The sequence below is a fragment of the Cydia amplana genome, chromosome 6, assembly GCF_948474715.1.
Source record: "Cydia amplana chromosome 6, ilCydAmpl1.1, whole genome shotgun sequence".
Lineage (NCBI taxonomy): Eukaryota > Metazoa > Arthropoda > Insecta > Lepidoptera > Tortricidae > Cydia > Cydia amplana.
The window spans coordinates 7029358-7045712 of NC_086074.1; the positions used below are offsets into that span (position 1 = coordinate 7029358).

Genomic DNA, 16355 nt, shown 5'->3' on the forward strand with positions numbered 1-16355 from the left:
TAGCATTTTATCGATCATTATATAAAAAAACACCGTTCTTCCGACAGCTACGATTTAGGCCGTAGCAAGTGGCAAAATGCCGTAGCAATGACCAATCATAGAGAAACTTTGGCGTAGCGCTTTAACACGATATACAGGCCAATTTGAGTTTTAGTTATTAGATCAGTATCATGTTGGAAACAGATCTGATAACTAAAACTCGAATTGGCCTGATAAGCGTCTCGCATAAGAAGAGTCAGAAGAGTGACATTGATCGATTACCAATAAACCATACTTAATTACGTATTTCCGCTATTGAACATAGATCGAGTCTTGCATAAATGTTTAAAACAGTTGGATCCTAAGGATAAAAGCGGATAGTGCCGAACAATTCGAGCCAGATAGTTTGATACAACTGGCACTTGATAGTAAATAGCCAGTAGCAAATTGCTGTGTTGTTTTCATATTGACTATGATATATGTATTACAAAAAAAATATTAATTTCCTCACGCGTCCTCATACCACAGTAAAAAAATATTAATTTCCTCACGCCACGCAATAAGCTAGCTTAGACAACCCATCTAATAAACAGAAGGTGTCTAATCAACTCATATCACATATTTACGTTACGCTATTCAAATTCGCTCGCAGATTTTCAATCCAGAAATAAAAATATGTAAACACTATTGATCACCGCCTCACCTGTCATAAATTTATAAACCAGCCTGAAAAACTAAAACAAACGGTACTTTTAATGGCGCACTTGACTTTGTATATATAACCTTGGCGCAAAGTATGAACAGCGAAGAGTCTATAGTTACTTCCTCAAACATGAACCGTGAACTTCAAAGACTGGGTTTCAATAACAGACAGAGGGACAATAACGGACAGAAGGGGTTACAGACAAATAATTATAACGTAAGACGTGTCCTTAAAACTCGTTTAAACGTTAGCTGATTTAGATCTTTTTTATTGACTGCAAAAGTACGTGTTGTTGGAATGGAATTTTAATCCAGTCTGTCACATCAATATCTAAAATAGGTCCTTTATGCTTAGAAATTACTGGCGAAAAGTGTATGATCCGTATGATTAACTTATAACCTAAAACCTTAACTTGTAAGCGAATTTAACTAATTAAATATCATTAAATACCACCTATTTACATGTTTATGACGATTCGTTGTGTAGACATAAGATCTGTACGGATATGATGGTCGTTCTTGTCTACGTGACAGCGTGATAAAACGGTGTCCGTCACTTTCTTTCCCACGGTGTTAAACAGTGACAGTTTTTTTATCACGTGGATAAAGATGGATAAAGCTATCCATAATAGGCTGGCTGGGCTTCTTAAGTTATGAACACTGCGAACCTCCAGTATCTTTAGGGACCAAAAAGACAGTAATACAACATTACATTTCTGTGAAAGACGTGAGAATTATGATAATAACATGAACTAGGGTATGTTGAACCTAATTCGTATGCGGTTGTGGTTGTATATCTACGCATTAGTGGCCATACGGCTAGGATTATACTCAGCGACACGTGCAAACTGTGGCAAGCTTATTTGGGTCTAGGCTAGCATTTACCTACAACTAATCAATTAGAATTAAACGAACAACGTTCTCTATTCGAGAGACTTTGACATTGTATTGATTCTTAATTTCTTACACAGTTGATTAAAATAGCCTTGGCGTTAGTGCTTTTAAGATTATAAACTCACTTGTTAAAAAATACTCTAAACCTGCGTTTTAAGATCCTAAAGATTTTTTTAAGACACAATTGCGTAAGTTTGAAGGGTTAGACAAAAAAGACAGTAGACAACCAAAATGTACAAAAATGTACAGAGTTTTATTACTGAAATTAATTAAATGACAAATATCAGCATACATTGTGTTAAATTTGTGTAGTAAGGCAGGCAGTGCGTTTAATTACCTAGAAGGTCAAGATTTCGCCGGATGCTCGGGTTGTTTATTGTTTATATTGACTTTATACAGTAAACTAAATAAATACGGAGCTCACCTAACATTTATCAAGCTATATTGCGAACTGGCGAGAGACCGGCAGGATGTTATGAAGGATGCTATCTATGCTATTATTGGAATAAGTTTAAGTTAGAAACTTTGCTGCACTATGCTACTGCTGCGGTCACTTATATTATAAACGTACGTGTATTCGATACACGTGTCCAATATCTATTTATGATAACACTAATCACATATTCCTGATTATAAGTATATTACGGATTTGAAAATTTGTTATAAGTATACCATCATTCACGTATCAAAGTGACGTTTCTGGTTGAATATCTGGCTGATAATTTTGAAAAATAAGCATTAATACTCCGTGAAGTTCGTGTTTTTCCCTATTACTTAATATTAAAACTTTTTTATACCACAATTAGGCTACTCAATGTTTCGGTGGATTATTCGTGCCCTCCACGTATTGTGAACAATATACCTACTAAGAACTTATACGAAGTATTAACGTATACCTGAAGCTTTATAAAATGCGACCAACGAGAAAATCGTAGACGTACATATGATTCGCAATCTAACGCAACAATTAAACATTTAAATACTTATATTTGTTGATTCTGGTAGATATTCGATAGATAAATAATTTTAGATAATATATATCCTTTCGTATAACCATGGGCATAAAATTCAAACTCTATTTTACACCTAAAAGCGTTGAGCTAATTGAATAATTTTAGGTGAATATAAGTATAGGTAAGCCTATCTCAATTTGGTACGCGTACGCCCTAAATTTTTATGAAGGCTCGGAAAATGTTGCTAGGTCATTACCGTTCTCTCGAATAATATTTACAAACAGATCCCCTGGCTGCTTTATCATTGGGAACTTAATTAGCAGCGACGCAATAAAGGAAAGGAACCAATGAGCGTTTAAAAGCTTTAACCTTCGTAACCAAATAAACGGGATGCCAATAAAAGTTAAAATAACGAGGCAAACATGCAATTAGCGACGCCTCAGGTGACCTGGATACTGGAACCGTTTTGTGTCGACATGATTCAGGAATATGTGCGTCACAATAACTCTGACATTGGGCACAGGGCTGTTGCTTCCGATGCCACTGTGGAAACGACGCCATACTAGTGGTTGGACGTGGGAATTTTCTGTTTTTTGACGATTTTTTTTTTATTGTCCTAACAAAAATGTATCTTCTTTCTCTCGGTCTTGGGAATCTTTTCAAGACTATCCCTCCCAAATTTTACGATTCTTTGTCAACATTCTAATCCATTAAAACCTTCCAACCAAGGACTGGCAGAATACGTTAATTTAGGTATTAAAAAAAAATAACTTACAAAAATTTGTACACGTAATTATACTTCCAGTCAATAAGTCACAACTATTTGAGAATGGATCCTTTTGGCTAAACTAAGTACCTACCTATCGTTTAACAATACAACACTATTTAATTTAGATTAGAACTAACTGGTCTCGCTTGCAAAGTAGAGTTTGAATTGTTGTATGAGGAACTCGGAATTGCAATTAGTCAGTAATTTTCTAGATCCTCGGCTGGTTTAATAAGTTTTAAAATGGCTATTATCTTGAGATGCAGCTCGAGGTAGTACCTATTTCTCGTTCTAGTTATTTATTAGTTCTAGTTCTAGTTAATCTTATTATATTTTAATGGGTAAATCTTTGACTGAGTTAAATTTTTAATGACATACTTAGGTATGTTACAGCAAAAATATTTAACCCTCTTTTGTATATTCTGTGGAATGTGGTTTGTTCAAAGTTTGACTCCTCCCACGGATGTAGGGCACAATCTTACAACTATTGGGATAATCCCACGAGAACGGTATCTGACAGTATTATTTACAACTCGAGTGTCCTGAAGAACTTGTGAAAGGAAAAACTTGTGTCAATAAATCTCTCGACGACCCCATTTTCACTATATGCTCAACAATGAGCTTATCCACAGACTTAAATATACCATAGACGACGCAAATGCATCTACTTTGCGTGTCCGAACCCCGACCAAGCGTCGAGGTTGGCCGTCGCTATTGACATTCCACGCGCGCCAGTTGTTGCAGCCGGTAGTCCGTAAAAAATTAAAAAATGCCTCGTTGCGTGATAATTAAGTGCAACAGCCCAAAAATTGCAAGCACCCAAGGGCAAGGACATATTTCCTATCACAGGTAAGTAATTTTAAAATGATATTATGAGTAAATTCATTTTAAAACAATTTTTTAAGTATTCCAAATTTGATTCCAATAATATATCTAAGTAACTACAGATTAACGTTACAAAACTATATTTACATTACATTGCGCGTTTGCTTTGAGCGTTTGATCTGACGTTGTGAGTTAAGAGACGATGAATATCGGAACTAGCGATACTGTCGCGCATCGCTTCGACTTCGTGGTACAGGCCGTTTATCATTCGTCTGTCAAATTTAGCGACTAGTGTTGTTCGTACTACCGATCGCTTCTAATAATCGATTTTAATCGATATCGGACAAATGAATGATATTAACTATTTAAAAAAAACTATTAGTAGTTATTGATTTCAAAAAATCATGTCCTAATTTTACACGACACCTTTAAAAAGAAGGGTAATTTAACCACATACGATTATATGTCTGCCTATACGTTTAGTAGGGTTATAAATTTCTATTGTGTTAAAAAAACTTTCATTATTTTTGTTTTCCACATGATCCAGTCATAGATTTTGAAAATAGCAGTTTCATTGAAATTTCTATTGTGTTATTTAAAAAAACTTTCATTATTTTTGTTTTCCACATGATCCAGTCATAGATTTTGAAAATACCAGTTTCATTGAAGGGAAAAGTTGGGAAGAAGATCATTCGTCTGTTTTTATCATTCGTCTGTCAGAAAATCGATGTCATTCATGACAATCGATTTGTGATTTTTGGCGTGGTTCGCGGGGGAACGGGGAGTGAGCGAGCGAGACCGCAGATATATAATCTATGAGCAAGACAGTTGAATCGTAGCGGGGCAGAGGGGCATCGGTGTCTTTGAATCGGTTAGGATTTCCCGTCACTAAATTGCGGCTGTGACGTCACAGTAGGTGGTAAAAAGTCGGCACGCTTGGTTTCAATACAAATCGTGATATTTGCTTCATCTATGGTATATTTAAGTCTGTGAGCTTATCTGTACTGTCAATATAGTAAAAATACGTGACGCCCTGTCCAATAACTAACCATCTGTGTTTCTGGCTATTTGCCTATTATTTACGCTAATTATGATTTGGTTTTCACATTCTTGGTTTTCAATTAAAGTTTAAACAAACAAGATGGGTAAACAGTTATTAGGTTTAAGGTCTTTTAATACCGAAAGTTTTCTTTCTATGTTTTCTGTTGAATAAAAAAAAATATCATTTATTTCAGGCTAAAAAAATATAAATTAGCATGATATCTGGCTACTTACTCGAAATAATAATCCTATAGCACCACAACCGTCTAAACAATTTGGCCAACAACAACAAGAACAAGTGTGAGATAAATTCAAGCACAGGGGGTTCTGTTTACGTAACACAATTTTTCTTTATATATATTTTTTTCTCGAGATCTACTAATGTTTGAATTTTTTTAATATTATTTGGTCGGATTCTAATGTCGTGAGTAATGATCTAGCGGCGGATTCCTATTGGACAATTTTCTAACTTATCCTACAACTTTTATTTTAATCTCAGATAGGACCCAGAATTTTCAAAGTATACTCGTAGTTGGATACTTTGAAAATTCCGTGAAGTGGCGCAGAATATATTACTGAGCCAGTGAAGTAAGTAAGTATCCTGCAACTTCGGTTACAAATGAATATCCAATCCGTAATAACGCCAACTGTCTAAATCCATCATCGCTAATAAAGCTAGTCTGATGGCAATTTCCGCGTACGAGAACTGTTCTCCACAGCGCTCGCACATTATAATCCAGTTTCATAAACAAACTGTCAAACGATCAGTCGATCGCGCGCCAACGCGGCATGTTTACGTTTCGGCAGACGGTGTGTGAATCAGCCGGAATGTTTGTGGATCGCCTAACCGCCAACGTACTACCACCGCTACATCATTACCATAACTTACTGGGCGCGTGGGGCGTGTTCAGATCTATAAAATATAATACTAATTTGATTTCAATCTTATAGCATGTTGGTACACATACTCGTACCTACAGGAGAGCGAAAATCGATACCTGTTCTATTCATTCTGTTGCAAATTCATTCTAAAATTTAATGTGACATCAGAAAACGTAATAGATAACTGTTCATAACGAAAATTGCGCTAATATTTCGGTTTTTAAAATAAGTAGCAAGTACACTGTACATTGTTTTTAACATAAGTAATAAGTAGCAAGTTATGTAGAGCAGTCTAACAGCTGATCATAAGTTTCCACCTTTCAATAGACTGCTTTCAGGGGGTTAACGTGGCTCAGAGCTCAAACTTTCATGGTACCTATGTCATAATTAGGTGCTACTGCCGTAAGTAAACACAGACGGTCATGGTCAGTGTGACCAATCCGTAGCTATTATTATTATCATGCATAGTATTCAGAAACAGCGGTTCACAAGAGGCGACCGGCGACTACTCGCCAGCGCTCGGCAAGTCATCGGAATAACATTCCACCTACTTTGATGTTGCGTCGGTTTAATTAATAATTTGATTGGGCTAAACAATGCCGCGGGTTTACAATATTACTATAGAATTTACATAGTTCGATTACGGATGCTGGATAGCGTATGTCATAATCGCAAACAACGGGAATCCGATCAAATTACGGTTGGGCAAATACAATTTGCTTAAAGTAAGAGTAAATCACTAAACCGAAAGAATATGGATATTATTCCAGAACATGTCCAGAATATTAAAATAAAACACGAAATTATTACAATAGAAAAATAAGTTTATCTTAGATATATGGACAGATACCGGGACAGCTGAAATAAATAGAAGGTAACCTTGTAAAATCTACGTAAACTATTGATCTAAGAGTTGACCTGACTTATGCTGAAAGAAATTGACGAAAGGCAGAATTGCTTAGACCTTTTTGTTATTTACTTTTTATTATTTAGAGTACTGGGTATGAGAATGTTGAAAAACGAAATTATAATAGAGACAAACCAAAGAAAGTCTGCAGCGTAATAATTTGACATCGAATTAAAAAACTACATATGGCAATGTTTTTTAAGCAGTCAGTAAACGTCATGCACTATGGTATGTGTTTGTCAAAATCGTTTAAATATTCATTGTGTTTTGTGATGAACGGAATAAACATGGTGAAACCTTACAAAACCGGCGTGCGGGATTTACTTTTCCGCATGACGAATAATTTTACACTTGTAAAAAGTCAGCACGAGGCGATTCAAGCTGAAAAACGACAATGTTTACAAAATTTGGAGTTGATGACGGGTAAGTGGAATGAAACATCTTAATACTTCACCATATGTACCTACTTAGATAATATAATATTGGTTTAGACTAAGGTTTCACAGCAAATTGAACACACCTAATAGGTATAGGCATACTTATGAACTTCCTCTAACATTTCGAGAAACTCATTGGTACTAGCCGGGTTTTGAGCTCGAACCCACAACCTCCATGCTTATGCTCACGGCATGGGTACCTACTAGTTAAAGCTAAAATTAATTTTTAATATATGTTTATTGTTTTAATGGTTTATTTCGTTTTTCCGAAAACTTTAGTTTGCAAATTGCGGGCAATTTCTCTGTCAATCTAATTACGCCTTAATGGGAGTAAAAGAGAAAGATGCTCGCATATTGAGAACTTCGGTGTTCGCGGTAGGCCCTCTGTACCTATTTACCGCCGTCGCGGATATTACAAAAGCTTATTAATTTTGATGAAGCCAAATGTCACATTCTCCCAATATTATTTATCAATATTAGTATATGTCTACATATTAAGAGTGACATCTATTGTTGGAATGAAATTTATTTTACCATAAAAATTAAGCTGTGCATACAGCTTAATTTTTTCATAGACGGTAAATATGGTAGAAATTTCACAAGTATCAAGACTATTTAATCCATTTCTGTGGTGTTGTCGCATACTGATTTTTAAAAACTACTTTTAATCTAGCGCTGCAGACTTTCTTTGGTTTGTCTCTAAAATAATTTTAACGTAATCCATAATTTATACCTCGCGGATGACGGTGATAAATACAATGTACGAATTGCAAATATGATAGTCAATAATTAACTATTAATATTTCTCACACAGTCTATTGTGTATCGTCTATGATATCAAATATCATTATATTTTACTGAAACTGAATACCCATATGATATACAATCTATTCTTCGCGTATCAGTAGGCGGATCACGTGACAAAAGCTACGACTAAAGGTTGATCTGGGTACGGTCTGCAACAGAAGGTATTATTCTCATTTATTGTTGCCCAGAAAAGCCTAAGGTACTATGCTGCCTGCCTATGGAATAATACATTAATGAGAGTAACTTGTGAATTTTCCTAATACAACACCGGGATTTGGGGAAAGGGCCTCTAAATATTATGATATTAAGGCAAGGGTAGTTATTTTTGGTACAATATATGTTTTGTTGTACCAAAAAGAACTACCCTTGCCTTTTAATTATATAAATATGGATTTAATTAGTGTTAAGCAGATATGTTTACTAGTGGGTTTTTTTATTAAAATAAAGATGGGTACTTAAAGTAAATTAAAGTCAACGAGCAATATTCAACCGTACGACATATCAGAACCCAGCCTTATGTGTTTTGTTGCTAGGTAACTATTTGTCAATCGAAAATCGAATGCATAGAGTAAGACCAAAGAAAGTCTGCAGCGCAATAATTTGACAGCGAATTAAAAAACTATATATGGCAATGTTTTTAGCAGTCAGTAAACGTCATTCACTATGGTATGTGTTTGTCAAAATGGTTTAAATATTTGTTGTGTTTTGTGATGAACGGAAAAAACATGGTGAAACCTTACAAAACCGGCGTGCGGGAGTTACTTTTCCGCATGACGAATAATTTCACACTAGTAAAAAATCAGCACGAGGCGATTCAAGCTCAAAAACGACAATGTTTACAAAATTTGGAGTTGATGACGGGTTAGTGGAATGAAACATTTTAATACTTGCACCATATGTAATATGTAGATAATATAATATAGGTTTAGATTAGACTAAGGTTTCACAGCAAACAAAACCAGTGAAATCGTGCTAAGTGAACCAATCGTGAGCGTGATAATTTAGACGTACCAGCATCAGCTGCCTGTCTAAAACGGAATTATAATAATAATAAATTGAACACACCTAATAGGCATACTTACCTTATGAACTTCCACTAACATTTCGAGAACCTCATTGGTACTAGCTGGGTTTCGAGTTCGAACCCACAACCTCTATGCTTATGCTTACGGTTCGCAAATTGCGGGCAATTTCTCTGTCAATCTAATTACGCCTTAACGGGAGTAAAAGAGAAAGATGCCCGCAATTTGCGAAATTCGGTGTTCGCGGTAGGCCCTCTTACATATATATTACAAAAGCTCAATCATTTTGATGAAGCAAATGTCACATTGTCCCAATATTATTTATCAATATTAGTAAATGTATACGTATTAGGTAATAGTGACATTTATTGTTGGAATTAAATTTATTTAACCATAATGCAGAGCTGATTTTTTTTATAGACGGTAAATATAGTAGAAATTTCACAAGTATCAAGAGTATTGAATCCATTTTCTGTGGTGTTGTCACATACTGATTTTTAAAAACTACTTTTAATTTAGCGCTGCAGACTTTCTCTGGTCTTACTCTATTAGCTTTGGCAAGCGCAACGATGCATTACATATTATTGTTCCTATAATTCTTTTAACATAGGTAAAAATATACTGGCATTAACAAAATTTATAGTACATATAGAACTTTTAGTTTCGTTTTTTATCATAATATCTCTATACTTTATGACTAATACGTATATGTAAGACATCTCCAAAACTAAGCTAAAAAACAATTTCTTCGAATACTCGTATAATAAACGAAAGCTCGTAAGCTAAACGAAAACCTACATGATTATATGCAAATTACCTTATCTTTTTTTCTGAAAACCCACGAAGGAAAACGAGGACAGGGCGCGATACCGGCCTACATGATATGATTACGAGTACCTCCGTCGGTTGTATCAGAGGGCCTACCGCGATCCACGTTCAACGTGTTGCCTCTCTGTCGCACTTGTAAATTCTTACGTAAGTGTGACAGGGAGGCAACATGTAAGTGTGACAGGGAGAAACTGTTTACCTCGAAACATTATATGATTTAATTTTTGTCTTTAGCACAATGTTTTAAATATAGCACTACTGTAGTGCTATACACTTATGCTAGATTTTTACAAATAAATTCGTAAATATATGGCATAAACTACAAGAAAGAACTATTAAATCAAAGATTCTAAAAGTTGAAAGTCTAACGGCAACACTTGTGACCCAGCGGACAAAGGGCGGGCTTCAAACTTTAGAATAAGGTACATATTTATTTGATATTGATTTGACATTAGGTAGTCTCAGTGCAGATCGTGTGTGTCAATATATAAGTAAGAACATGCGATTTTAAACCTAGCCAAGGCGACAATCGCTATCGTTTTGACAACGAAATATTTTGTGTCTCTCTATCACTCTTCCTTATAAGTACGAGAGTGACAGTTGCGTTTCGATCGCTACGGAGCGTTAGCGATTGGCAGGTTGGCTACGCGGCCAGTTCAGATAATGTTCCTCCGCAAATATGACGCGCTAAGGCTGAAAGTATTTTGCCACAAAAAAAACTATAGACAGTGTCTATAATTAATATACTGGTGTGGTGTAATAGAACTGTGTTTTAGGATTATTCAGTCAATTAACACTAACCTTTCTACAACATGAAGTTAAGCTTCACTGTAATACTAATGGTAACTGTAGAGACTGTTTTCAGTCACAGTGAAAAATTAATGGCAAAAAAAACACCATCCTTTCTGATGCAGCGCGGTGCATCAGTGGAATGCTTTTAGCATCCGGCCGCTCGCAAAAGATAATGGCTTCACAGATTAGAACTTCACCTTGCTAATCATGCCTACAATACCACAGAGATACTGAAAAATAATCTTAACTTACTTATGCTTTTCCCTTTTGGCAGAATAGGATGCCCATCCCACCTATTAATTTAAACTTCCGCTTAAATTTAACCCTTAATCCTGCAAATGCGAACATTCCTTACCTCGACAATAATGTTTTATTTAATCGGAGCTGCTTAACACTTAAAACATTACAGAAAAAAGCAACTTACCCTATGCTTCTCCCTGTTGGCAGAATACAGAACCCATCCCACGTAAATGAACATAATGAGCGCGGGCACGACTAGGCTGGCAACAACTGGGATCTTCCGCACCCACGCGTGGTATATCGCCAGGAGAAATAAGCTTATGCCCACTAGGATCGCAATGTACCGTCCAGTACGCTGCCGCTCTTCCTGCAAAAAATGAATAATTAAATAACCGGTTACTGTTTCGCCAGTATAATTTAGTAAAACGCTTAAGAATAGAACGAAGCAGCCGCCAAAAAAATGCAACTTGATTGAAACTTGGCATGAACATTAAAGTAGCATATATGTATTATATTTATAATACCCCCGATCCTTATTTAGTAAGAATGTATTAATAAAACCTATATTCGCCTTGAAATTCAGAGAGAACAGTATATACAGCTGCCAAGTTTATTGCACTTTTAACACCACCCAGAATTCTAGTTTTAAATTTTAATTTTATAACGCAGTGACATGTAAAGATATGCCATACGATAAATAAATAATAAAACATATAGTGCTCTTGTTGATAATACAGCCTGGAAATCGGAGAAAAATATAATTTAATCTCGAAGATACTTATAGAATTTCCGCTCATTTCAACAGTTGAGTGCAGTTGAGTGCAAGCGCTAACAAGAATACGCTGTACTCGTACGCTTAAAATAGGTATTATAATAGTTATATTCATTAGTGCTTTTTGTAACTGTAATTGCTTTCAAGAGCAATCACTACCGAATGAAATGTGTAACGTTGTTGTTGCAGCGTTGCTGTTAAACGGCATATGTTGTACCTGATAGCAGTAAATGGACGATATGTTAGTATTCTTTATAAAATGAGTGCTGGATTAAACGTTCTAATCGCGACAGCAAAGCAACAACGACATAGCAAATTATTAATTTGTGACATAATCACATAACCCGCGTCAGCACTGCAACAGTAACGCTGTCGCTGCGACAGTCATTCTCAATGAAACTTTAAAACTGGAATGATATTCTTCAATTACAAAACCATAACAATCACTATGATCTTCACCGACAGCTTTCGCGAACTCAATTTATACCACTTACCAGCCACAAACCACTTATTATTTTAGCTAAGCCCAATCAACTTCTACTTTATTATCTCTATGAATTTGATTAGTTATTCGATTAGTGTCCCCCGGGCTGGTAGGACCTCGGCAGTCAATCAGCGGCGCGATTGAATCACGACTGCAAATACGGGGAATATTCAGTCGTGGCCAGTTCGCTTGTTTTGCCTAATAGTTGCCGATGAGATGCGCATGGGGATTGATCGTTATTTGGTAGAGTCCGTCTAAGTGTAAGGCCCGAGTGGACGATCGAAGCGGAGCGTTCGGCGGGGCGTGCAGCGTGGCGTCGGGCTAACAAGTGATTTAAGCAGCGTGCACTAAGGCCGCTACTATACGCTTGCATTTGTTTAACATGCACGCCGCACGCCCCGCCACGCTGCACGCCCAACTCGAGCGTCATTCAGGCCTTACACTAACCTAACCTAACTTTGCAACGACTTGAACAGAACAAAGTGAGGAGTGTCATTATAAACGTCACATTTTCATAGAAATTTTACATTAATGATGAGATTGTTACACTTTGTCACTGCAAATGACATGCAGATTTCGCTTGGTCCGCCTGTAGCCGTTTCGTTTGTTTTGTATTAAATATTTTGAGAAAACTGACACATTCTGACTTGAATAAATTTATCGTTTCAAAAAGTGCGACCGTAAGTGTCTGAGCAAATACTACGCATTTTATCCAAACTCGAGTAATAGTAAACTCGTTACCCTCTTACATTTTTTACGCTTCCGATTGAAATAAAACTCGTAATTTGCTTATGCCATAATATTATACCGATTGTTCCTTTTTTAAGGTGATTACTTATTTAGCAAAAATAACTAAGTATTATATAACAATTACATATATAACTATTGTACAATTGGTAGCTGTTGGTTCTCTGAATAATAAATAAATTATATTCACCAAGAAGATTTTATTGTATTTTAATACAATTAAGTAAGTACCTATTGCAAAGTAGCCGAAAACATCTATCCTGTTTAAATCTTTTGGTGAGCGAATTTTCAATAATCCTTTGTGAGTGCTCGGGAAAGGAACTCCTCTTTCAGGTAATATGAATCAATACTATTAAGATGAAGTTAATTTTAAAGAGATCTGATAATTGAAGCTACTTGTACTCAACAAATTAGGTCAGATGGGGTAAGACAAACTCCGGGACAAGAGTAACACTTGTAGGGAATCCTCATCATGTTATCTTGTCCCGAGTAAAATAAACTACATATGTTTGTCTTACCCCAGTATTTTTTAAGGCCCACTGGGCACTGGCCTCAAGAACATCTTTCAAAATGTATTTAGGCAAGTACCACCTAGATGGACGTCACCATGCATTTTTTAGTTAAGTAGCGCTCGTAGTTATAAACACAGCTAGAGAATTTTATATGAGGCATACTCATGTCCACGCATTTCAATACGAGCGTGACCATTCATAAATTTGCAATTCCGACAGTCATTAAATGCACAGAATGTTTTAGTACCCAGGTACCTACATTGCTAACTAGCATTTGCTAGCTGGGACTTATTTGCTCTAACTAATGGTTTATCGACCAGTTGCAGTGAAAACTCGAGCCATGATACATTATTATTTTATTTTTAAAAATAGACCTTTTTACGCGCTAATTTTAGAAATACATACTTATTTTATTCTTTTCACTTCTATACATTTCGTATTACAATACAAAGCAAAGTTCAAAGAAAGAAACAACAACATAAAAGAACTACTTAAAAACTAAAGGAATGGTAAACATACACTATAAACAAATTTATAGCTATTAAAAAACGCAGGTATGTCATTTAGTGGGATGGGTGCATGAGATCAACCTCTTGTCTATTTTGAGAGTTTGCTCTTATGAATATCTTAGTAGAGAGGGGCCCAGTCCATCTAACATTAAAACCGAGAGTCCAAGAAATGTGACATAAAAACAATTCCTAATAATTGTAACACTCAAAGAATTTTTTTTTTGTGTGTATGCAACCTTTACATAATCGTTGGTGACGTTGGTGACCCTATATGATTAAATAAGAGGACGTAGGTACCCTTAACATCTTGGAGGATACAACTAAGCTTAACATAGGTTTCTCTATTGTAATATTTTTAGTTCGTATACGATAGTTTTTTCAGTTGTGGCAATTTTATAGAGAAAGGTTTATGTGTTTATTTATATTGCCATTTAAATAAGTGAAGGGAGTATTTATAAGGGATGTTAGTAAACTCGTTACGAGTTATTTTACTCATAATTGTTTAGACACGAGTAGGTAGTTGCACTGGGTTATGCGGGAAAGTCGTTTAAAACTAAAGTCATAATTTAAACGATAAGGTTTTGGGATTATCCTTTTTGCTTAATTATGCATGTTCACCATAAGTATAAGTGGTTATTATATCTATGCACAGTCAATAAGTCTAGCTTTTATATAAAAGTCAAATGCTCACTTTGGTAATATACAAAAAGAGAGGTTACTTTACAAGGCTACCTACGTACGATATGTAGCAGATATATCTAGTAGAGTCTGCTAAGAAATAATGCTCTTTAAGGTTGCTTTTTTAAGTGCAAAAAATAATCAAGAGCAATTGCTGAAAATGCACTTGTAAGACAACTGTTCTGGTAAATGTCTTACAACGATTCTTTATAAACCTCTATAGGAGTACGTACTAAGTGGAAGTGTTCTACAAAATATCTTAAATCATGCTTTTATAAGATTTACTGTCATAGTCAAGACCCATGTAAGTCTGCTGTAACACCTTAGTTCTTAAATCAGCATATCCGTAAGAGAAAATTGCTAGTTGGGTATGCTCACAAAATTTTTAACCGCACATTGGTTACAAAAGAAAGTATGTAATTACCTAAATACTAGCGGAATGTGTCTAGTTTCAAATGTTTGGCTAACACTCAGTTTTACACGATTTTAGATCAGCGCTCACTTATGATTTTGCATATGATATGATCATGAGTAAATTAACTTCGCAAAGTTATGTATAGTTTACACTTACAGGGTATATTACATTTAGAAAGTTTATATTAACTACAAACAATTAACATTATTTCTCATTAACAGACACACTTTCAACGTATACCAGTTTACAAAATAAACTTTGTAAACTGGACTTTACCCACCTTAATAGTTGCTGGATTTTTTTTAACCTTCACCCTCGTTTCCGGTCGAACCTCATTGTTCAACTTTAAGTTCATCTTACTGTCTTTATAATTCATATTAACATTATCAATTTTGTATTAGCCGACTCATTCATAATTATATTAATTTTACGAAAGTTCATAGCACTAGGTAGAAAAAAAATATTAAAAAAAAATTGAGTTACCGCAACAAAATTTCTAATACGTAATTTCTCCGCACATTTTTCAAGCGGTCCATGCGTGTGCGCGTTTTTCGCAACAGGCGCTAACTGCAGAAGGCAGACACTGCATAATCCCGCGCTCGGCCGAACTCGCGATAAAATCGCGTAATGGCGCAGTTAATCTCTCAGAACTAAAGACGAGCACAATACATAATTAATCACGATCAAGTAAATATCGGCACTGGGCTGAAATTTGCCAGAGTACGGTTTTACGGCTGACACGATCGGTCGAGCGTTCTTTAAAGTTTCTTCCTGGAATAGTTTCAATGTGTTGTCGTGCCCGACTTTAAGGCGTTACGAGTCTAGGTTTCGCTTTCAACTTCTATAGCGTATTGGGATCAGTCTTTTGGAATACTTTTTATAGTTTTCTGCTTTTTTTCATACTCGTTAATGTACGTTCATGTTTTAAACGTTCTGTAGAGTTTTATTTCTCATACGCTGAGAAGGAAAGCAGTTTATGAAAAATCTACAACGATAACAACATTACAAGTATGACTCCACTTAAATTGTAAAGCACTATTTTCTATTTCAGCCTGTTTAGTTACTAAAAGGGAGAATATAATATCCAGAAAATATCCAACTTAGGAAAGGACTCCATGCAATGTCATGAATTACTAAGTATTACTCTAGAGACCACCAAATTT

The 16355-nt window shown here is 35.5% G+C and overlaps 1 protein-coding gene across 1 annotated transcript in view; it reads right to left on the reverse strand.

Moving 5' to 3' along the window:
• The window catches only part of LOC134648735 (uncharacterized), a 35857-nt gene extending 20250 nt beyond the window's left edge, over positions 1-15607 (reverse strand). Inside the window, exons 1-2 of the mRNA XM_063503243.1 lie at positions 15473-15607; positions 11260-11442 (exon numbers count right to left, since the gene is read on the reverse strand). Coding sequence (XP_063359313.1) covers positions 11260-11442; positions 15473-15568 — 279 coding nt within the window. The 5' untranslated portion in view covers positions 15569-15607. The remainder of the gene's footprint in view (positions 1-11259; positions 11443-15472) is intronic.
• Positions 15608-16355: the final 748 nt, after the last annotated feature.